This window comes from Peromyscus leucopus, chromosome 15 (assembly GCF_004664715.2).
Source record: "Peromyscus leucopus breed LL Stock chromosome 15, UCI_PerLeu_2.1, whole genome shotgun sequence".
Taxonomy (NCBI): domain Eukaryota; kingdom Metazoa; phylum Chordata; class Mammalia; order Rodentia; family Cricetidae; genus Peromyscus; species Peromyscus leucopus.
The window spans coordinates 35,014,973-35,039,000 of NC_051076.1; the positions used below are offsets into that span (position 1 = coordinate 35,014,973).

Consider the following 24,028-nt stretch of genomic DNA (forward strand, 5'->3'; position numbering starts at 1 on the left):
TCTACATTTTGGTCCTCAAATGACTTCCTCACAGACCTTCCTGTTCATTTTCCATGATTTTTTTTTCTGTATAACAGTTAACATCTGGTATTATAGTAGGTCCACAATTCATGAAGAATATATTAAAAAAACCTACTGTTGTTGCCTGAAAGGCAAATGGTACTGAATTCTTTACTATGCTTTCTCATGCATATGTAAATACATATCTATAATAGCATTTATCTGTAATAAGAGAACCAGTATAGTAATAGTGTATTGTAAGAATTATGTGAATTGGTCTGTCTCTCCAAAAATATTTAGCTTTACACTGGTGACTTTTTGCTGTGAGATGATTGAATGTCTCATGGATCAGTGAAGTGTGGTGAATGACACAGTTAATGTGACATGGCATTAGGGCTACTCTGTAAAAGTTAGTTGAAAACAAGTATGCCATACCTCAGCAGTGGAGCTGATGAACAAGAAGCTGCCTAGTGAACCATGGTGGCTAATGTATACAGCAAAGCTGTACCGTAAAGGGATGATTCACATCACAGGTGGGATAGAGCAGGATGGTGTGAAATTTCAGCATGTCACTAAGAACAGCACACAACTAAAAACATGTTTTTCTGCATTTTTTCAATTAGTATTTTTCAGACATTACTTCAAGAAACAAGTCATAGATGAGAGGAGACTGTTATACAAGTTTACCTTTTTACTTAACTGTCTCCTCTCATTAAAATATAAACCATGTAGAGGGAAGTGTTTTCTATATTCTTTTTAGCACTACAATAGAACCTCCTCCTCGAACAATGCATCCTGCTACATAGACATTTTGACATTTATGAATCAGTGTACAAATACATATTTGAAAAATAAAGTATTTAGATGTTTAGTGGTTGTCTCCGGAATTTCATTACTTGTATTTTATTTTATTCATTATTTATTTATTTTATTTTTCTTAACAATTAAACATCTTGTTAACTGTGTCACAGAGGAAGGAATACAGAATTAAGGAGGTCAGATAAGTGAACAAACATAGTGATGTAGGTAATTGACTATATGTGAAGTAGTGCTTTTCTTTGTCACACTTCGAAAGACTTCAAGTATTTGTTAGGTGCATCCTTTTAAATGTTAGATTACACATTAGACAGTTTGCTTATAATTGTCACACTTACCATAATTAAATATCAAGTAACTGAAAAATATTGAGTACATATCTCATTTCATGAAGGTTTTAATTGAAGCTTAAATCCATTACTGAGACATTTCTCTGAAAATCTTTTTAATCCCCTTTAGTGTTTTTATATTATTTCTTAAAAAGCTTAGCTTTTAAGAAACAAAATTTATAGTAAATTCAGCATTGACCCGTTTGTTTGTTTTGTTTTGTTTTGTTTTTCTCTGTGTAACAGTCCTGGCTGTCCTGTAACTCAATTTTTAGACCAAACTGGCCTCAAATTCACAGAGATCCACCTGCCTCTGCCTCCCCAAGTGCTGGGATTAAAGGCGTGCACCACTACTGCCCACCGAATTTACCTATCTTAAAACAACTATTTTATCTTATTTTTAGTTTAACTTATTTATTTTTGTTTGTTTGAGATAGGGTCTGAACTCTGGCCTCAAACCCAGTGTAGTCTTCCTGTCTGGCCTCCTGAATATTGAAGTTACAGATAAGCTATTTAACAACTTTCAATAGAAGTAACTAAGCCAGAATATATCAGACCTATCTTTTTACATAGATTTTACTAGTTGATTTAATATTTGTCTTTACTTTTTTTAAGGACACTGTCATCAAATGGTATTACAATGCCTCAAAATAGTACTGGATTTCTCCAGAAAATGTTTTCTTTATAGAATTAAAGCTATGTTATTTAGTTTCTAGGTCTTCATATCTTTCTGCTACCAATTCAGTATTTTGAGCTTTTTTCCTATAAAATGTGTACTTTTTTTTGCTTTTTCACTACTGAGACATGAGCTTGTAATACATTTGTTTAAATCCAGAAGCTAGCTATTAAATGCATGAGGTTTTTCACCTTTGTTTGCAGCAAGTTTCCCCCAAACCTATGTGCTGCCAGGATTTCCAAAGCACAGCAGGAGGAAATAGCAGGCACTTTCCTTGTGGTACTGGACCCACTCATCAGTCAGCTGCTCACATTCCAGCCTTTTGTGCAGGCAGTTTTGGATAGTAAACTAGGTAAGCTTCAAAACAGATTTAAATCATTGCCTTAATAATGGCATGTCAGATGTAGTTGTTTCCCTTTAAGCAGTTACTATTTTGTGAAATTTTAAAATTTTATTTAAAATTTATTGTACTTTTATTGAAATATTTCCTATTAAGTCATACTTCTATTTTCTTTGTATTAAACTATTAAATTTCTGCTGAAAATATTTTAGAAATGTTTACCAATTTGTTTTAATATATGACTTTATTTCTGAAAAGACCTGCCCTGTGAACTGCAGCTCCCACAAGTCCTATTCCTGATTGTTGTTGCGGATAAACTGCCCTCTCGGACTAAGGATGTACAGGCCCTGTGGTGTACAGAAGCTACGGCAAGGTAACATTTTGTTTATATGTAATCATATTACCAGTGGCTTAGGGGGCCCTATTTGAAATGGCCTTGAATTTTGTTTAAGCCAGAACATGTGGGATGATATGTTATTTGTGCACCCCAATAAAGCTTATCTGGGGATTAGAGGAAAAAACCAGACACTATATTAAATAAGGCAGTGATAGCACAGGCCTTTAATCCAACCATAGAGGTCTGGAGGTCTGGACAGACAGACAGGAAGTGATGGAGCTGGGCAGAAAGAGGAAGCAATGAAGCTGGGCGGAGAAAGGAAGGAAGATGGCAGAGCACAGAAAGGTACATAGGCGTGAGTATACAGGAAATAGCTGTCTCTTGGGCTGAGGATTTCCTAGTGGTAAGAACTTGTGGCTTGGCTTGTTCTATTCCTCTGATCTCTCAGTTTTCACTTCAGTATCTGCCTCTGGGTTTTTTATTAATGAGACCTGTATGTAGCTAGAGAGTTTCTCCAGTCCTGCTTGGCCCACAGTCAGGACAAATCTCTCACCCGCCAGTCCTGCAGCCGCTCAGACCCAACTGAGTAAACACACAGAGACTTATATTGCTTGTAAACTGTATGGCCGTGGCAGGCTTCTCGCTGTCTAGTTCTTACATCTTAAATTAACCCATTTCTATAAATCTATACCTTGCCACATGGCTCGTGGCTTACCATTACCTTACATGTTGGTACTCATGGCGGCAGCTGGCAGTGTCTTCTGACTCAGCCTTTCTGTTCCCAGAATTCTCTTCTCTGCTTGTCCTGCCTATATTTCTTGCCTGGCTGCTGGCCAATCAGCATTTTATTTATACAGAGCGATATCCACAGGAAAGACCATTTGGCAATTCATGTCATAATGGTGTGTTCTTATAATCCCTCCTCTGCAGGATACTGAGACAGTGAAGCACTTGAACCTAGCATTTTGAAATCAGTTTGTCATAGTCTGCTTAATAGCTATTGTGTAGAAAAATTGGATGTCAAAGATATAAAATATTTATAACGGATGCTAAAAATATTTTAATTTTATTCACTGATTATTACCCATTGGTTGGCAGTAAAAACATTGACTATAATGGAGATAGATGTAAATAATAGCCTGTAAAAATGAGCTAAAATAGCTAGAGAGGTGGCATATCTTTTAAGAGAGCTTGCTTCTCAGTCATGAGGACCAAAGTTTGGATCCTAGTGCCTGTGTGTAGTGGCTTACAAATAACCTGTGACTCAAGCCTCAGGGAATCTGACACCTTCGAGTTTCCTTGGCTACACATGTGCAGATATACACACAGGCATATGCATAAATAAAACTAAACCTTTTTTTAAAAAAAGCTGTGATACTGTACAGTGTCTCCCAGGAAATGTCACTTGTCTTCACCGTCTTTAACACTACTGTAGTCCAGGTGCTAGTTTGTTACCAACTGGATTATTGCTATGCTCCTGATTTTTTCATTCCGCAGTCTGAGATTCAAACTGGTATGCTCTAAAGTGAAGTAATGTTCTAACTTTGAAATTTTGCAACTCGTTCTGTTACTGTTGACTTTAATACCAGATTCCTTCATATAAAATATATATATATATATATATAAAATATTTTTATTATTAGAGAATTTCATACATGCATACAATGTATTTTGATCATATTCACCCACTCATTTCACCCTAAAATTTCCCTGACTTCCCATTCATTCCTAACTCTGTGTCCTCATGTGTTTCCATATGCCCATGGGTCTGTGGCCATTAAGTGGACTGTGGTTGACCAACCAGGGGCCATACCCTTGAACGGACTGTCAGAAGCCATCTACTGTCAGGAGCAGGGACTGTTTAGACACTTGTCTCCTCTACCCCCATGTGAGGATGTTGATTGACTTGATCTTGTACAGGTCTTGTGTAGGCAACCACAGCTTCAGTGAGTTTACAAGTGCACAATCCTGTTCTTTCCAGAAGGCACTGTTAGATCCCTTTTCTCCCATGCTCTGGCTTTTATTTTTAACTCCTCTTTTATTTTTAACATAGCATGAACTCAATCATATCAGATTAATTTGTCTCTTACAGGCTTTCATATTTTGTTTATTTTTAATTTGTTACTTGAAAATTTCAACTATTTCTATCTTAAAATGATCCTTCCATGTATGTTTAAAAATAATAATTTAGCTAAGCTCCTTAAAAAACTTTGAGTTTGATTTTATGTAACTTGGCATTATTGTAAATGATGGGGCTGTTTTTATTTATTTATTTTATTGGGTTTGTTTGTTTATCTGTTTAAGATGGGGTCTTGCTGTGTAGCCCTGGCTGTCTTGGGACTCTTGGCAGTCCTCCTGTCTCTTTCTTCCTAAGATTACATGCCCATTTTGAAAAAGGTTTGTTCAGGAAAATTCTTTAAAGACTTTTCTTTCTGGCAGTAAATTTATTTTTTATGTGTTTATATTTATATGCATTTTCAATTACTATTGATTTTTTTTTTAATCACCTGATGTTTTGATTCTCTGAGTAGCCCTGTATATGACATTATTTTACTTGGTATTTGTTAACTTCTACTAATACCCTGCTCAATGTTCTTAATTTTCCTGCAGGGTGTCCCTAATCAAAGCCATTTTCTACAGTTTTGAGCGGTGTTCTGGTGAACTCTCTCTGACTGCTCCTTTACAGGGAGTAAAGGATAACGGGCAAGCTGAGGTGTCGGTCACGTTGTATCAGCATGCTTGTGTTCATCTGTGTGCGTTTGTGGCTTCTTTTCATCCCTCACTGTTTCCGGAGCTGGTAAGTGCACTACAAACTTGAGAAGTGAAGCTCACACTTTGCTTTCTTTTCATTGAAGTTGTATTTGATATGTAGAAGAACAAAATGAGAATTAATGACTATAGTAAACCTCAGTCACCTCACCTTGCACATTTTGTCCTTTGGTTCATTTGTGTCCTAAGAAATGGCAGTCCTTGCTCTCCTTGCTCATACAATACTAGATGGTAAAACACTTGATAAAACATTTTGTGTTTTGTATGGGGAGGTATAAGAAAATCCCATGAGAAGTGGAAAACATAAGAAGGGGATGTCACCTAATGTACTAGTCATGTTTCTGTTGCTATGATAAAAAGCAACTTAAAAAAGGAAGAGTTTGTTTTGGTTTAAAGTTCCATAAAACAAGTCCACATAATGCCTGGGGATGCATGGCATTTGGTGGCCAGAGCAGGAAGCTGAGAAATCATATCTCAACCACACACAGGAAATAAAGCTCTTTGAAAGTGGAGCAAGTCTATAAACTCTCAATATTTGCCCTCAGTGATGTACTTTCCCAGCAAGGACTGGGGACCAAATGTTCAAATACCTGAGCCTCTGGGGGATATTTTTCATTCAAACCACTGTACTCTTTCATAAAAAGTAAGTAGTAATGTATAATACTTGGTCTATTATAGATGATTTTAGTTTTAATAAATTAGATTGTTAAAAAGGTTGAAAATATTTTAGAAAAAATTGTCATATTGCTTGGAACTTTTCTGAGAATGGTCTTTGTGGCTCACAAGGGCTGAGTTAGCACACTTAAGATTGGCTTCTGTTCCCCCTCAGCTCAACACAATGAGGAACAAGGGAAACCACCCGGCCCGGACACGGACAGGATTGACAGATTGATAGCTCTTTCTCGATTCCTCAACAGATAAAGGAATGGCAGTAGAATTCTTTTAGATACTAGCATGCAGAGATATCCCACTGAGGAGCTCTTATTTTGATTCTGATGTTGCTTTCTGATTTAGTGTGAGAAATGTAATGTTAATATTTCATGAGCATCTGCCTAGTAATAAATTGACATTTCTGTTTTTTCATAGGATGCTGCTCTGTTGAATGCTGTGCTTAGTACTAATATGACCACCTCATTGTTAGCGATGGATGTGTGGTGTTTCCTTGCTCGGTAAAAAAATGCCATTTCTGTGTTTGGATGGAGTCCTAGTAGTGACCAGCAGTAAATGGTTTAAAGTTAATAGAGAAGCTCTGCTTCTGTAATCTTTTCATGGTTAGATTTCATGTCACTATACTAAGTTTGGAAACAGGCGTCTGTTTTGGTTTTTTAATGTTTAAGCCAGTAGGTGAATGTTTAGGCAAATCTATATATTTTGATGTTCCTTGGTGATGGGCATCTAGTTTGAACATGCCTAATTTGAAATCCAAAATGTCTAAAATCCCAAACTTTGAGCACTGATGGTACCAACAGTGAAAAGTTACATTCGTTGAAACAGTTTAACGCTCAAGATTACTAGAAATAGTAAATAAAAATTAAGTTATGTATATAGCCAATTATGAAAGGTAAATGAGTGTAATGTTTAGATTTGGACTCATCCCCAAATCTCATTACATATATGTAAATATTCTAAAATCTGATAAAATCTAAAATCTGAAACACTTCTGGTATAAGACATTTCAGATAAAGGGTGTTCAGCTTGTAATAGATCACATGTCCTCACAAGGGTGTTTCTGGCTTCTTGCTCTTCTAACTGGAAACTCAGTGACTCTTTTAATGTCATAGATATGGAACAGCTGAACTTTGTATGCATCATGTCACCTTAATGGCTCATCTGGTAAGTAAACAGTCTAAAACACCCACTTTCTATGTTTTCTTTGGAGGTAAGATTTTTTTTTGTTTGTTTGTTTTGAGACAGGGTTTCTCTGTGTAATAGCCCAGGCTAGCCTAGAACTTGCTTTGTAGACCAGATTGGCCTGGAACTCACAGAGATCTGCTTGCCTCTGCCTCTCAAGTGCTAGAAAGAGATAGGATATTTTTTGGATGTTAATAAAAATGGGAGCAATAATAGCTAAAAAAAAATTTTTTTTAAAGATTTATTATGTATACAGAGGGCGCCGGATTTCGTTACAGATGGTTGGGAGCCACATGTGGTTGCTGGGAATTGAACTCAGGACCTCTGAAAGAGTAGCCAGTACCCTTAACCACTCTAGCCCCAATAATAGCTAAATTTAATGCTAATTGTTTTTAATTGCTAATTTAATGCTAATGCTACTACAAAAAAATGTAGTTAAAAAACCCACCATATAAAGTGGAGAATTTTGTCATTTTCAGAATTTTAGAATTCAGTGGAATTTTAGAGTTTGTTGTGGGGGTCGGGGGGAGGTCTCGGTCAGTTGACAATGTCTTTAAAATTGAATGTAAAGTGAAAGTGAAATTGTGACATTGGCTAAGTGCCCATCTCCTCTTTAATATAACTTGAGGTCTCCTATGATTTTGTGTATTTTAGTCAGGATGGTGTGCAAGGGATTCAGTGATTGTGATCATTGTTCTTAGGAAAAAAAGTTGGTTTGTTACTGAGTACCAGCATAAATGGCCTTAATGGTTTATCTTTAATGGTGATTTTTAATTATGAGATGTGATCCATATGAAGTGCTTATGACCTTTTTGTCGCTATTTTTATCCATAGCCTTTGATAATGATAATGTCTGAACCTGTCTGCCCTTTGCTTCTTAGCAGTTACTGTGTCATGTATTTCTGTCATTTAGTGACTGTACGTTCCAGTGATGAGGAGCATAACCTGAACAGCTGATGTTTATAAAACTCTGTAGCTCACTGCAGGGTACTTACTAGTGGAAGGCCTAGCACACACATGCTGCACAAGAGAGAGTGATTCCTTATATTCTTACAGCTTCAGTCTTTGCTATTCACTTTTTAAAATAAAAACATTATTTTCTTAGATTATGTGTGCCTCTGTATGTAAATGCATGTTTCCACAGAGGCCAGAGGTGTCAGATCTCTGGGAGCTGGAGTTACAAGTTGGTTTGTAAGTGGCCTAATCTGGGTGCTGGGGACCAAGTTTGGGTACTCTGCAGGTTCTTAATGCTGTGCCACCTCCTGTCCCTCTTAATTTTTTTAAGTCTGGGTTGGCCTGAACTCATGTGTCCTTGCCTCAGCCTCCTAAGGCTAGGATTACCTTATAAATGCTAACTCAGCTTCACTGAACATTAGTGTGCTTAGATCTTTAAAATTACATAAATTATCTTGCATAGCAACATTAACATACCAAGTTATTGTCAAAGTGATAATTATTGTGTTTTTAAATACAACGTAAGAGTTCCTTTTTCATTATTAAAGCAACCAAATTTCTTTGAAGCAAAGAAATTAACAGCCCTAAATTAAAAATTAAAATTAGCTATAGTCCTATCACTCAGAAAGAGTCATTAGTATTTTGGCATATAATTGTGTCTTAGAAATTAACTCTTGGGCTGGAGCAATGGCTCAGAGATTAAGAGCTCTTCCAGAGGTCCTGAGTTCAATTCCCAGCACCCACATGGTGGCTCACAACCATCTGTAATGAGATCTGGCACCCTCTTTTGTATACATAATAAATAAATCTTTAAAAAAGAAAGAAAGAAAGAAGAGAGAGAGAGATAAAGGAAAGAAAGAAAGAAAGGAAAGAAAGAAAGAAAGAAAGAAAGAAAGAAAGAAAGAAAGAAAGAAAGAAAGAAAGAAAGGAAGGAAGGAATTGACTCTCTGGTTTTAATTCATTCTCTTCTTTCTTTCCAGATAAAATCTTGCCCTGGAGAGTGTATTCAGCTTACCAACCTGACATTACTGTTGAGGCGTCTCTTTTTCTTCATGACCCCACCCCATCAGGCAAGAATATTGTCTGTGTCAGTGTCTTCAATCACTTGTGACAATGACAATGGAGTTCAGATCCCTCCCCGTTTAAATGTAGTGTGACTGGAACATAAATTAACATTGATGCTTTGTAATTGATTTTAGGTCTGTGGAGATTTTGACGTCCCTGTTTCAGCTTAACAGATAAAATCTGATTCAGTTTTTTTATCTTTTTTTTTTTTTTTTTTTTTTTTTATTTGTGGCATGAATAGCTCTGTGTTTATTCCATTTTTTTTATTATCATTATTCTATGATGCATCTTAGTTTTTAAGGAAAATTACAAGCTTCAGTTGCTTGCTGTTGTGAAGTCGACAAGATTTGCCATGATTGAGGACATTCCTGTCTCCGGGGCTTGAGTAGCCTTGTGCAGCCTGGTAGATGGATACCATTGGAACTCCCATAGCATGGTTTTTGTTTGTGTTTAAAAACAAGTGTCTGGACTCTGACCTATAAATGCAGTGGTGGGTGTGAATAAGGCTCAGCAATTTGCTTTTGTTGTTAAGCACTTAACGTGATTCTGACAAAGAGTTGAGCTTGGGATCCACAAGATATACAAAAGAAATTTGCCCGTAAAGCCTTTGGCTTTGGCTTGAATCTTGAGTTATATCAGTGATGCAGCATTAACACACATCAGAATGGAGATGTTTTACTAAAAGCTAACACATGCTAAGATGTGTTTCTGTTTCCATGGGAATAACGGTTGAATATGTATTATAACTCAGCACTCTTATTTTAGTTGTTACCTGATTGAAGGAAAAGAAATGTACCTTATTTAAACATACTAATAATTGTGTGTAATAGTTTCACTTCTGTTGCTGTGATAAAACACTGACAGAAAGCAACTTTAAGGAAGAGAGTGTTGATTTGGCTGAAATTCCAGGTAAATTCCTCCCTCGTTGCAGGGAGGTCAAGGCAGGAAATTCAGACTGCTAGTCATATCACATCTGTAGCCAAGAACAAAGAGAAACGAATGCATCCATGCTCTCTTGCTCGTGCCTAGCATAGTTTCTCCACTCTTCTCACAGTTCAGGACTCCCTGCTTAGGGAATGGTGCCTTTCACAGTAGGCTGGGTCTTCCCATATCAGTAACTTAATTACGACAACTTCCACAGGCAAACCCAATGTAAACAGTTCCATATTGAGACTCTCTGCCTAGCTAATTCTAGATTGTGTTAAGTTGCAATTAAAGGTAACCATCACATTGTGCTACTATTTTTATATAAGGTAAAAATTACTACATTTTCATTTTAAGCCCACAGGTATATTTCCCTTCTTAGTGGAATCTATATTTTCTACAGTTTCCTTACACTCCACTCTTCTCAAACTGTCAGCCCTTTAAATCTTTAAATCTTTTAGTTTTGAATCTTTAAAGTGATGTTTTAACCTCAGAATAGAGTCTGGAACTCTGAAGTGATCAGTTTTGGTAACACCTTTTTAAAAAAAAAATTTACTGCATAGGACATTATTATATGTTATTTATTTTTTGAAAGGGGACCCATTTGTTGATTTATTCAACCTTATTATAAGGAAGAATGGTTTCTCCAGTCAACCAAATCATGGCTTTCTTGATGCACTTTAGTTTTCAGCTGAAGTTACTTGTTATAATTGACACTAAGCTCTTGAAGAATCCTTTTTCTTGTAGGCTCGGTCACAGCAGATGACCACAGTCTCTCTCTTGTTAACTACATATACAAATAGATAATAGGAAGGTCTGGCACTATCAAGTGTCATGTTGTATTGCTTTGGGCTTAGAAGGGATTTTTGTTTAGCTTTTGATGTATGACAAATTTTCCTATATTTAGTGAAGTTTAAATATTATAAATTGAGTTGTCTCATTTGTTTAAAAATATACTAGTATTCTTAGGTTCTACAAATTTAGCAATTAAATACACTATTATTTTTCTAATCTAACATTTGAACTAGTGTTTGAAATTTTAGTTCCTATTTTTGAGTCTTCTTGACATCTGCATTTTAACAGAACAGTATTGTGTTTCTGTTAACGCAATAAGCACTTTTGTGTTCCCCAAAATAAGCACTTTTGTGTTCCCCAAAATACTGTGCATTCTAATAAATTTATCTGGGGTCAGAGGACAGAACAACCACTAGATAGACATAAAGACCAGAAAATGGTGGCACACACACCTTTAATCCTATCACTTGGGAGGCAGTGATCCATGCGGATCTCTGTGAGTTTAAAGCCACACTGGAAACAGCCAGGCATGGTAACTCACGCCTTTAATTCCAGGAAGTGAGCCTTTAATCCCAGGAAGTGATGGCAGAAAGCAGAAAGGTATATAAGGCTAAGGACCAGGAACTAGAGCTGGTTAAGCTTTTAGGCTTTTGAGCAGCACAGTTCAGCTGAGAGGCATCCAATCTGAGGAAGCAGGTGAGGTGGCTGTGGCTTGTTCTGTCTCTCTGATCATTCAGCGTTCACCCCAATACCTGGCTCTGGGTTTGTTTTTATTAATAAGACTCTTTAAGATTCATGCTACACTTTGGATTATATTTCAGGGAAGAATGGATTTAACAATCATATCATTGTTTTGTTTTGTTCTGTAGCTTCCTTTTGGAAGACTAATTTAGTAGTATGTCCTCTAAGGCAGAGCAGAGCCAGCTAATCATTTGAAAACGGGACCTATGATCTTGGCTTCATGTTCTCAAATGCAGTAAGCTAAGCTAAAAGCTGGGAGAGTGGTGAATTAACCTTGCCGTATCTGGACTATTGGTTTGACTTAACTGTATAAGGTGATGAGTACTTGGAAGATAGCAGATCTACTGGATAGAAAGAAGATAAAATATCTGATGTGAATAATAATGGAATACATTATTTAACACTCCTTAGTGCATTTTGTATCATGCTTCATTTAAGCATGTTTTTTCATTTTGGAAACAAATACAGTAGCAACAAAAATAATCATGTTCATTTATGTTATGTTGGTCTGGTACCCAGTACTGTGCATTTATGAAGCAGATTTTAAAAATTTTTGTTGGTTGAAATAAGATCTCAGTATGTGACCCTGGCTGCCCTGGGTCACTATGTAGACTAGGGTGACCTCAAACTTGTAGAGATACTTATGCCTCTGTCTCCTGAATGTTGGAGTTGTATAGACCACCACACCTGGCATAAGTGTTGAAGTTAATACTCATTTCTTGTATATCCAGTCATCCATTAGTCTGAAGTTGCTCATTTCATTCTCAACTTATTTCAGGTGGAATTTATCCAGAGATTTTCTCCAAAAGAAGCTGACAACTTGCCTCTGTGGCAGTGTATTTCCTTCCAGTCATTGTCTGCTGATCTTAGGAAAGAAGCTGCGTGTGAAGTGATCAGAGTATGCACAGCACAGTGCATAAAATGGTTGAGCAGCAGTCATACTTTGGCAGAACTTGACTATCTGGTGAGATAGTTTTGATTAATTCAGCAGTTTACTTATTACTGTTTCAGCTGATAGCTACAGTCTCTGAGATGTGCTCTTTCAAAACATAGCAATATGTACATTATAAAAGGACCTTTGAGAAAATTTTAATCGATTAATTAAACTAAGCAGGAAGGTTTCCTCTTGGATAAGACCCATTTGGAAAACATGACAGCACTTCATTTACTATTTCTGTTAGCACCTATCTGGATGAAGCAGATATGATTCACTTCCTCCCCCTTAGATAGGATCTTATTACTGCATAGGCCAGGATAGCTTTGAACTCAGGATCTTAGCTTCCTTAGTGCTAGATGACAGGTGTGTACCATTATGGCCAGCTTAGACATGATTCTTTTTTTTTTTTTTTTTTTTTTGGTTTTTCGAGACAGGGTTTCTCTGTGTAGTTTTGCGCCTTTCCTGGAGCTCACTTGGTAGCCCAGGCTGGCCTCGAACTCACAGAGATCCGCCTGGCTCTGCCTCCCGAGTGCTGGGATTAAAGGCGTGCGCCGCCACCACCGCCCGGCGACATGATTCTTTTATTTGACAAAATACAACAGGCATTTTATAGAAAACTGCTCTGAGCCTTTATGTAGCATTCTATTTAATTGTTTCCTCATAAGACAGACAAAAAATTCATCTGTAAGTAGAAGATACATGATTTTTAAAGATGGACTAGATACAGTACCTGCAGTTGAATTTTCCACTTCAGTCTTCATTTGCTTGTTCATTTACTCACCAAATAAACTTTGAGTGCTCTTATGTAATACGTTTTGTTTTAGTCATTGGGGGATAGATATAACAGGAAGCAAAATTAAGAAACCTCCTAGTCTTAATAGATGTATATTCTAGCTAGGCAGTACACAGTATAATAAATACCTCTATGGTAAGTATACAAAAACTTAGCAGGGATAAAGTATACGTTCAAGCACTTGGAAGCTTTCTTTTAATTTTTGATTAGAAGTTGCTCAAGGCATATGTTTCCACACTAAGTTGTTCTTCTGTACTGTTGTAAAGTGGCAGTTGACCATAATTATTAAGGTAGTTTAAAACATTTACATAAAATCAAAGAAGACTTTTGTGGCTTTATTTTATTTATTATAGCTAATCATGGATGGGTTAAGTTTGTCATTTGTATTTAATATGCACTAGTTTCTAATTGTTCAGCAAACTTAGTAGACTTCTCAATATGCATTACACTTTTTATAATGAAAATATTTTGGGTGTATTAGGTAGAAGCACTAATTTTCTAAAATTAATTCCTTAAGCTATGTGCAAAACTTGCTGAATGTATTTATTTATAAAGGGAAGTAGATTAATTTTGAAAGAGATGGTGTAAGGCAATTCCAACATGGGTGTAGATATTGAAGTATAGGATTCAAGTCAGTGTTACTGATTATTAGATTCTAGTATGGTCTTCTTTCTATACACACCACCCCCAGACTTTACAAGCCAGAAAGAGATCTGAGTTTTTGTATGTAGAATCGAGAATGAATCCAGAAAAGGTTGTTTTCTGTTTCAGATTCTAGACGGTATATTTCTTAAATACTTTATTTGTGTATAAAATGTAATGTTTTCTGTAGCATCTCATGGTAAAACACCAAAAATAATTAAAAATCTAGTAACCTATGCAGATTGCTGTGTGTACAGATGAAAAAAATACAGCTTTCTTTTGATAAATATTTTAAATTAGGCCAACCTTGCTTACCATGTGTTAGGTTTTTATTGTTGTGACAAACACAGTGACCATAAGCAACTTGGGGAAGAAAGGGTTTATTTCAGCTTAGAGTCCATTATGAAGGGGCATCAGGGGAGGAACTCAAGGCAGGAACTGAAGTAGAAGCTAAGGGGGAGCACCACTTACTGGCTTGCTTCCCATCACTTACTCAGCCTGTTCTCATCCACAGTCAGGATCACCTGTTCATGGGGTGGCATAAAACCCCAGTTGGCTGAGCCCTCCCACACCAGTAACCAATCAAGAAAATGCCATACACACTTGCTTACAGGTAATCTGATGGAGGCATTCTCTTAATTGAGGTTCCTCTTCCCAGATAATTCTAGCTTTTGTCAAGCTGACCAAAACAGAAAAAAAAAGAGAAAAACAGGACAAAAGCCTAGTAAAAGTCAGTACTGTTGCTATTTTAAATGAAAAATTCAATCTAAAAGGAGAACATGCTTTTATGTGCAAGGAAAACTGATCTTAATAATTTGTATTAGAATTTTCATATATATTTGTTTTAAAAAGCTGAAAAAGAGGGCTTTATCTCTTAGTCATGTGGATTGTTATGAACAGTTGTAACTGATACAGTGTTTACAATTGGACCCCTGGTCCTTTAGACGAGATTTGTAAACTGGAACTTTCTCTTTTTCCCCCTTTAGAACACAGCACTCTCTGCTTTGCTTACTGTATGTAATTCTGCTGGTGATGCTTTGGATATTAGACAACAAACTACAGTTACTGAAGTTTTGAGTCAGCTTTGGGCTTTTGTAAACATTCAACAAGTAAGGAAGCCACTCATCATTTCTTTGAAAACTACAGCATATTGATGAGAGAATATTGCAATCTCCCTATAGATTAAAATTTCTAATTTCTTGAGGCGATAGGTCAAAGCTGTGATTAGAATTCACCTAATTGCGTTCTCTCTCAGACATTTGTTATATATGTGTGTGGGGATAAAGGAGTGTATGCATTTTTTTGGGTGTGTGTGTATCTACGTCTGCTACCCCTTTCCTCCCAAAGTGCTGTGGTTACAGATGAGCCCTGCCACTCTTTTTGTGTGGCTCCTGGGGCTCAGGTCCTCATGCTGGCACATCAGGCATTTTACTAACTGAGCCATGTCCTTAGGACCTTTCAGGCAGATTTTTTGTGTTGTTGTTTGTTTTGTTTTTCTCTAGTGTGTGATATTAATCTTAGACCCTTCCATAGTGGCAACCACAGCTTTTTTTAAATAATTGAGGTGACAAGATAGTCAGTTGACTTTAAAGTGAAAGGGGCTAGTGAGAGGATGTAGCCAATTTGTATTCCTCTTCCCCAGCAAAGCCAGGAAATCAAGTGGTTATTAGGCTAAAATTAGAACAAATCCCCTACATATGGTTGTAAACTTAAGTTTCTTAAAGATTTCAACATTTCAAGTACAGTGTTTGTTTTCTCTAACTGAGCATGTGACCTCTGGCAACCAGTGGAAGCTGAGAGAAAAACACAAACTCTGGGGAAGTAATAGAAATTATTTTTCTGATAGTGGCTCTTAGACGTTCAGGTTTCCTGGAAGTCAAACCCCAGGGCTTCCTGTGTGCTCTACCACTGAGCTACAACCTAGCCCTGGAGAAAGACTAGATTTCATGATCCATTTTTATGGTCATGATATCAAGAGGCTGCCACAGATGTTTACATGGCACTTAGTGCCATTCAGCATCCCTGTCCTAGGATGTGCCTCACATCAGTATGACATAAACACTATGAAGAGGTAGAATTTGACCAACACCAATGGATATACAAGTTTTTCAGTGGCCAACAGTGGTAATTAGACCCTTTAAATCATCTTTTTGAATGATGCTCCTCTGTTCCTAGCCATGTGATCTTGAGCAAATAACTTTCTTCACCCTGTTTTGTTATTACATGGACACCAAAAAACAAAAATAAAATGGGTATGGTATTATCTACCACTTAGTTGTTATAAAGCTTATAGGTGAGGTAGTAATTATAAATCACAGATTGACTGGTATATAATAAATGTCTAGTAAAATACTATTGTAGCTATTCTCATGTATCTTAGTTAGGCTCGCTGTTGTGATAAAACACCATGACCAAAAGCAACTTGAGGAGAATAGGGTTTATTTTATCTTACATCCAGGAGAGTCAGGGGCAGGAACTAATGCAGACCCCATGGAGGAGTGATGTTTACTGATTTGCTCCTATGGCTTGCTCAACCTGTTTTCTTAGAACACCCAGAACCACCTGCCCAGGGGTGGCACTGCCCACATAGAGCTGGGCCCTCACATATCAATAATTAATCAAGAAAATGCCCTACAGTTTGTCTACAGGCAGTCTGATAGAGGTGTTTTTTGTTTTGTTTTGTTTTGTTTTTTTGGTTTTTCGAGAAAGGGTTTCTCTGCATAGCTTTGCGCCTTTCCTGGAGCTCACTTGGTAGCCCAGGCTGGCCTTGAACTCACAGAGATCCGCCTGGCTCTGCCTCCCGAGTGCTGGGATTAAAGGCGTGCGCCACCACCGCCCGGTGAGGTGTTTTTTAAATTGAGGTTCTTCCAAATAACTCTAGCTTATGTCATGTTGATGAAAAACTAACTCTTACATCACATAATTGAAAATTCTTACCAAAATTACTTTGTTTCTTTTCAAGGTAATCAGTCAACCCTATGTTCAACAGGCATTTAGCCTTTTACTTCAACTACTGGCATTTTTCATCCAAACTGTAGATCCACAGCTGATAAGTCAGGTAATAACAGCGACCAAGTTGGTTCTTTGCTTGTTTGTGAATCTGCAGTGATTTATTTGGCTTATTTGTAACTCCTTTAATCCTTTGTTCCTCTTCCTTCCTTCTGCCCGTCTGTCCTTCTTTCCTTCCCTCTGTCTTATGGAGCCCAAACTGGCCTCCGACTCATTATGTAGCAGAGGATGCCCTTCAACTTCTTGTCCTTTATCTTTAGAAGCATGTGGCACCACACCAAGTTTGTATGCAGTGCCAGGAATTGAATCTAGGGCTTTGTGCATGCCTGGCGTGCACTCTACCAACTGAGCTCCATCTCCAGCCTTTGTAATCCTTTCCTTGTCAACTGAATGTGTCAGCTTGTGTTCATCAAAGTCCTCACCTAATATCTTTCTGACTTCTGTTAGTGTTCTTGTTGATTCAGCCTCCATCTGTTCTCTGTCACCTTTAGGCTTTATGCCTTGCTACTACGTAGTCAGAATTTTGTGTGGCACAACCCAGGAAATAACCAAATTAGGAGTCCTGTTGTTGTGCTGAACTCTGCATTTATTGTACTTGCAAAGGTACTGTCAACAGCTAGCTTTGAGATTATGCAACATTGCCATGTCTTTGTTTCCTTTAAAGAGTTAAATTGTTTCCAAAAACTGGTTCTGCTGTATTTCTTCTTTGGCCCCCCTGCGCCCCCCCCCCCCCCCCCCCCCCCCCCCCTGCGCCCTACCTGGCTGGGCATAGGCAGCTTTACTGTCTGGAGTGTCTCTAAGGTGGTACTTCTGAGGCAACAAAACATGGGAGTGCCTTCCTTTTATCTGAAGTGACTGAGAGCTTTGGAATGAGTCCATATTGGACAGGGTCAGGAAGCAGAAAAAAAACAAAAACAAAAAACCCCAAAAACAGTAGAAATAATTTCTTATTTAGTAGGGTATGAAAGAGGTAGAATCTGTCATCATATATGATGGACTGGAACAAAGTAAACTAAAAGTAGTGGTAAAGCTTGGTTTCAGGCAACTCTTGTTAACTGTATATATAAAGAAATTAGCTTAGCAAGCAGATATTAATTATGTGTAATGTGGACTATTGTAAAGAAAGAATGTGGTAAAACAAATACTGAATGCAGTAATGCTTGAATTTGCTGACTGAAATTTCTAAGGTTCGTGTTGAAAAATTAAATAGAATAATTTTAAGAAGTGCTTGGTTTTTAAAAGCTTTAAGCAACTAAAGTCTACACTTGGAATATACTGTTCAAATAGGGCTTGTGTCCTTTGTAGATTTCACTTTTGTCCCTTTCCATTATCAGGAACTGACTAAGCTCTCCTGATTTAATTCACTTTACTATTTTTAACCTAAGAGCAATGAATAACTTTTTACATTTTTAAAGATTGTTAAATATATATTAGTTTTATATGATATTTGTCATATGTAATATCCAAAACTATATTTATATGCAACACATAATGTGTTGTCTATGAAGCCTAAATTTACTGTTTGGATTCTTTATAGAACAAGTTTGCAAATCGTTGCTTTAAATAATGAACTTCTTTCAGTAGAATTGAAAATGCAGAATGCTTAGTTGGCACACATTTTTGGTACACAGATGGTAATATAAATTTGTCTCTATGCTCAGTCAGATAAGCTGGGGTCCAAAGAAGGAATTCAGCAGTACCAGTCTTTGAAAACAGTCTTATTTTTTTCAAGGAAACAGAGGATCACCCTTAAGTTCATGGTGGCAGTGTTCTGTAACCTCATTGCTAGCTGCTGACAGTGCCTTTTAAAGTACTGTATGAATGCAGAAGTTCAGCACACCACCAGGACTCCTAACTTTGGCTATTTCCTGGGCAGTTAACCAGCACACAAAATTCTGATTGCTTATTAGCGAAGCACATGAGTTGGAGGTAAGAGACTATGGTGAGAAGAAATACTCTTTTACCTGATGTTCTTCCTCAGCTTCCACAGTTGAGGCTTTGTAGACACGCTGTTTGAATTTTGTCTTCTTTCCCTTCCCCACACAACTACACCTTGGTAGCAGCTCTTCTTACAACTGCTCTGTGTTTTTACCTCATCAGGTAGTAACTTTACTGACCTCGTTACTTAAATTAGAGCCTCCTGACCATGTCTCTCTGGCAGCGCTGGATTTCATATCTTCTCTGGGCAGATTTTTTATACCTCAGGCTATCCAGGTAATCCACTCTTTAACAAAAATACAAAATCTAAAAGTGATCTCTGTACTAACTGGGGAAATTTTAAGCTTTTGATTTTTGTTTGGTTGTTTTTGAGACAAGAGTCCCACACTCTAGCCTAGCCTGAGACAGGTCCCTTGCTTCAGCCTCCTTAAGTGCTGGAACTGTGGTGTGAACCACACTGAGTATAGGTTTTTGATTTCTAAAATCTTGTGCATTTACTAACAAAGTTGTGGAAAAAGAAATACTTCCTGATAAGGAAGGGTCGTTGTCAAAATAGAGTACATTTTAAGTCATTTTCTTAAAAAAAAAAAAATATGAGTTGGCATTTAAAGAATTTATCAAGTTGCCTACTGTGTTCTGAGATAGTCTGTTGTGTCCTGGTATCTGAAGGAAGAAAGCACTCATGTCTTATATAGGCAATAGTGTCCAGTGAGGAAATTGGTAATTAGTTATTATGCAGGTAGATTCATGAAACAGCATTGATTTTTAGAGACAGTATTTTAACAATATTGTAAAATATGTGTAGCTGACAAGTGCGTATTTTGCTTCCAGAATTATATTCTGGTGGCCTGGGGAAAGACTACTACCAAATTTTAAGACCTTCTGACAAAATTAGATTCTCTTAAACTGGGAGCTTTTTCTTACTATTGTAATAAAATCCCAGTGTTTCTAGATTCTTGGCTTTGTTTTACCTTCAAAGAGATTATAAAATGCTCTCTGGTGAGAACCTTTTCAAGGTGCAAGATGGACTGTATTTCAGTACATATTGATAAAAATCCTTGAAACAAAGTTGAATTCCACAAATTTTCTTTTACTTCTTCACAAGAAAATGACACAAATTCATCTGTTTCCATCATGTAAACTTGTGTTTCATGAGATAAATATATATGGTGGCAGCTTCTTTCTTTTTTGACAGAAATACCAACTTACATTTGAGCTGTCATCCTTTTTTTGGAAATGGCCTCAATATGTAGGCCAGGGTAGTTTCAAATTTGCAATCCTGTTTTAGCCTCCAGAATGCTGAGATTACAGACATGTACTCTTTATTATAAAATAAGTTTATTCTAGAGTGCTGTTTTGGTCCTGCAGATCTAGGTGCTGCTTGGCTGCAGAACCCATACATCAAATGCTTTGTTGTCAGCATAGCAGTACTTTATAGACCTGGCTGGGTAAGGGCAGGTCCTGAAGAGATGGGATATTCATGAACATATGCAGCACTCATAGCTGTAAGACAGGTTCAAATAAGTACATGCTGGGGGTATAATAACTTAACCGCAGTCTCAGTTCGCTGAAGCAGTTGACAACAAAGTCTTGATATATGTAGTGTAGTAAGTGGTGGTGAGTGCTATGGGAGAAAGTAAAGCAGAAGAAAGGTGGGGGGGGCACAATATGAGGGGTAGTTCTGAATGGGGACAAGAAAAGTAAGCCCTTACTAGGGTGACAGGTAAGTATAAATCTGAAAGGGAAGGAGAAAGCTATGTTTTCTCTGGAAGACTTCTGAGCAGGGTATAGAGAACAAGTGCAAAGCCTCATAGACAGGAACATGTCTGATTACTCAGGGCGTCTAGTATAGCATTGGGTGGTGATACTTTGCTGATCTTGTAAACATCTGGTTTTATGCTGGAGGATATTAGAAGTTATTAGAAGGATTTGAGCAAGGAATAGAGAACATAATGTGTCCCAGAAGTTGACAGTATCCTGTATTGAAGATGTTTTTTCTCCAACAAGGTTTGGTTCTTTTTGTAGGACAAAGTGCTGCCCAACCTGTCTTGTATTTTTGCTTTACTGCTAGCCAACAAGAATTGGCTGCTAGAGCAACATACGTTGGAGGCATTTACTCAGTTTGCTGAGGTAAGCCCAGTTTATCATATTGATCTCTGTGCATTTTAATATTTCTAATATTCTAAAACATTTAAAAAATATTGAGCTACTTATGTTTCTCAGTTGTAAAATTTTCTGCTGAGGAGATATTAATCATATGTTTACAAAGCCTCATTATAAGGTCTAAAGAAATGAGGTGCCTTTTCCCAAGGTTCTCTGATTAGCAAGGATTAAGCATTTGGAATCAACTGCCTGCCTAAGACACTGCCTTCAGCAGTACTGGGGGAACTTCTCCTTTGGAATTGCTTCTGCTCTGACCCATTTCTGTACAGTCATGCCTTCGGTTCAAGAGTGACTCAAGTAATTAAACCTTGCAGCACCCTGTGTAGAGAGGCCAAAATTACATAAGGCTCTGCAGAACACTGAGAACCTTGGGTACTACTTTCCTTTAAAATGAGTTTTCAGTTAAGGTAGTTTAAAAACTCCTTGGCTCCACAGGTAGCTGAACTATAAGTGATCTGTCTTGTTTACTGATATTTTAATAGGGAACAAATCACGAGGAGATAGTTCCACAGTGTCTCAATTCTGAAGAAATCAAGAACAAAGTTGTAGCCTTTTTGGAGAAGGTATTTATTACTTATGTATCAAGTCCATGTTTTATTCTTTATCATATATTTTTGAATTGTCTACTTATAATTACCTTAGCTTCAATATTTTCTTTTAGTACTGGGGTTTGAACCAGGGCTTTGCATGTGCTAGACAAGTGCTTTACTCTACTGAGCTACAACCCCAGCCTTAAACTATTTAGTGTTCTGCACAGTGCTAATACAAATAGGGTAAGTAAGCATACCTAATCCAGAGTACTCCAAAATCTGAAACTTTTTGAGCCACCAACATGAGGAAAAAACATAGAAAATACCTTGCAGTGAATCCTTATTTCATGCATAAAATTACCAGAAATAGTATATAAAATTACCTCAGGGATGGTATGTGATCATACTTGGTGCCTGTCCCCACAAGTATCTGATTGTTTATGAAAGAAATCTGAAGCATTTTTGTATAAATGTAAAGGGAACCACAACTTGTATGAATCAGTTAAGAGTGTATATCAGAGAAGTAAATGACTTTAAGTCACTGTACCCATAAGATATAATAGCATAAATAACCTTGGCAACAAGATGAAAAAGTATGGATCTCTAACATTGCTGATTATAATTGAGTACACATGATTATAAGTCCTAGCATTATGGTTTTTACCATGTTTTAGTATGATTTCAGAATTGTTTCTAATATACAGAGACAGACTTTATTTTTGTAGATAGGATCTCACTGTGTAGCCCTGGCTGGCTTTGATCTCAGAGATCCTCCTGCCTCTGCCTCCTGAGTGCTAGAATTAAGGGTATGTAAAGTGGTGTTTCTACAGTTGAGTACAGTCAAAAGCTTTTAAGTATAGGGATCCAATATATACTCTGGTATTATGATGTAAGGGGTAATTGATGTACTAATAAGCATACCTATCAAACCAGAGACTTAGAATACTAGGAAATGTAAATTATACTTAAGTACATATTTAACTGGGTTCTGTATTTTATAAATTACTTACTTGAGTTGTTACTAAACATAAATATGTATATGTGTTACAGTTAGTACATGTGTAAAAGTAACTGTTTTACTAGCATCACAGCCTGTATAATAAGTTGAATGTTAGCATACTTTAGTTGGAGAGACAATTCCCAATTCTTCTGTAGTGAAGAACCTTCTAAGGCACGCTAACAACACTCTGGTTCTTAACCTGTGGGTCAAAACCCTCCCAATACAGGGTTATGTATCACATATCCTGCATATCAGATATTTACATTGTGATTCATAACAGTAGCAAAATTATAGTTAATGAAGTAGCAATGAAATAATTTTGTGGTTGAGGGGTCACCACAACATGAGGCACTGTATTAAAGTTGGCAGCATTAGGAAGGGTGGGAACATTGTTCTAAGGGGACTGTGTTCAGGTTATACTAAAAGTTAAGTCTACCTAACTAGAATTTGCCTGGTCACAGGTTTAGCCAGAATGAACACTCAGCACTTATAGACAAGTACATAAAGTAGTCAGTTTCTTCTTCTAAATCTCACTAGATACCAAGTGGTATGAGAATGCTAATGTGTCAGTGGTTTTTGATGATCTTTGACAGACAGGACTTGTAGATGAAACTGAAGCTGCCATAGTGGACCATGTGAAACAGGAGAAAGGCACTTTCTGGGAACCCACTGCTAAGGTGACTGTAGGAGAAGCAAATGGGTTGGCTCTACAGGTATGGGCTGCTTTTCAGTATGGTTAGTGGTCAAACAATGGAACGTCTGCCCCATTACTCTTTGATTCTTGTCTTCATGCTGAATATCAAGTACAATCTAGACACATAAAATTCCCATTTTTGCCGGGTGGTGGTGGCGCACGCCTTTAATCCCAGCACTCGGGAGGCAGAGGCAGGCGGATCTCTGTGAGTTCGAGGCCAGCCTGGACTACCAAGTGAGCTCCAGGAAAGGCGCAAAACTACGCAGAGAAACCCTGTCTCGAAAAACCAAATTAAAAAAAAAAAAAAAAAAAAAATTCCCATTTTTATGGTAGTTGCACATCAAAAACAAAACCATACATTTTTCCTGAAGTGTTACCAACACAGGCAAGAACTACAAAAAAATAGTTGCAAACATTATACCAAATATACTCTTTATTATTGGAAGTTACATATTGTACCAATGATGACATAAATGCATTTTCTGACTCACAGATATCAATCAGCACATTTAGTTCATCTCGTCTCCTCATCAAGCCAGCCTCATAATTACCTTTCTCTAATATTACATGTACCTATTGAATGGCAGAAATTTGACACTACTATATAATTCAAAATTGTGTTTTTAACACAAGTATAATATAATTTGGAATTTCAGGCAACAGTAATTTGTTCTTTTGTTTGTTTTTTTTTTCTTTTAAGATGTAGCTGTAAGCCTGAAATATATAAA

At 37.1% G+C, this 24,028-nt stretch overlaps 1 protein-coding gene across 11 annotated transcripts in view; it reads left to right on the top strand.

Annotated features, from left to right (window-relative positions):
* Nucleotides 1–24,028, top strand: part of C15H1orf112 (chromosome 15 C1orf112 homolog) — a 42,926-nt gene that overhangs the window by 17,950 nt on the left and 948 nt on the right. For 3 of the 11 annotated variants that reach the window (XM_028864414.2, XM_037211315.1, XM_037211316.1), the window contains 13 exons: nt 2,022–2,170; nt 2,417–2,531; nt 5,106–5,292; nt 6,351–6,433; nt 7,046–7,097; nt 9,050–9,139; nt 12,373–12,558; nt 14,953–15,075; nt 16,929–17,024; nt 19,076–19,189; nt 20,939–21,043; nt 21,559–21,639; nt 23,200–23,319. In XM_028864414.2, coding sequence (XP_028720247.1) covers nt 2,022–2,170; nt 2,417–2,531; nt 5,106–5,292; nt 6,351–6,433; nt 7,046–7,097; nt 9,050–9,139; nt 12,373–12,558; nt 14,953–15,075; nt 16,929–17,024; nt 19,076–19,189; nt 20,939–21,043; nt 21,559–21,639; nt 23,200–23,319 — 1,501 coding nt within the window. Of the gene's footprint in view, nt 1–2,021; nt 2,171–2,416; nt 2,532–5,105; nt 5,293–6,350; nt 6,434–7,045; nt 7,098–9,049; nt 9,157–12,372; nt 12,559–14,480; nt 14,580–14,952; nt 15,076–16,928; nt 17,025–18,707; nt 18,905–19,075; nt 19,190–20,938; nt 21,044–21,558; nt 21,640–23,199; nt 23,320–24,028 lie in introns of those variants that run through there. The other 8 variants (XM_037211312.1, XM_037211313.1, XM_037211314.1 and 5 more) reach the window with 8 other exon arrangements.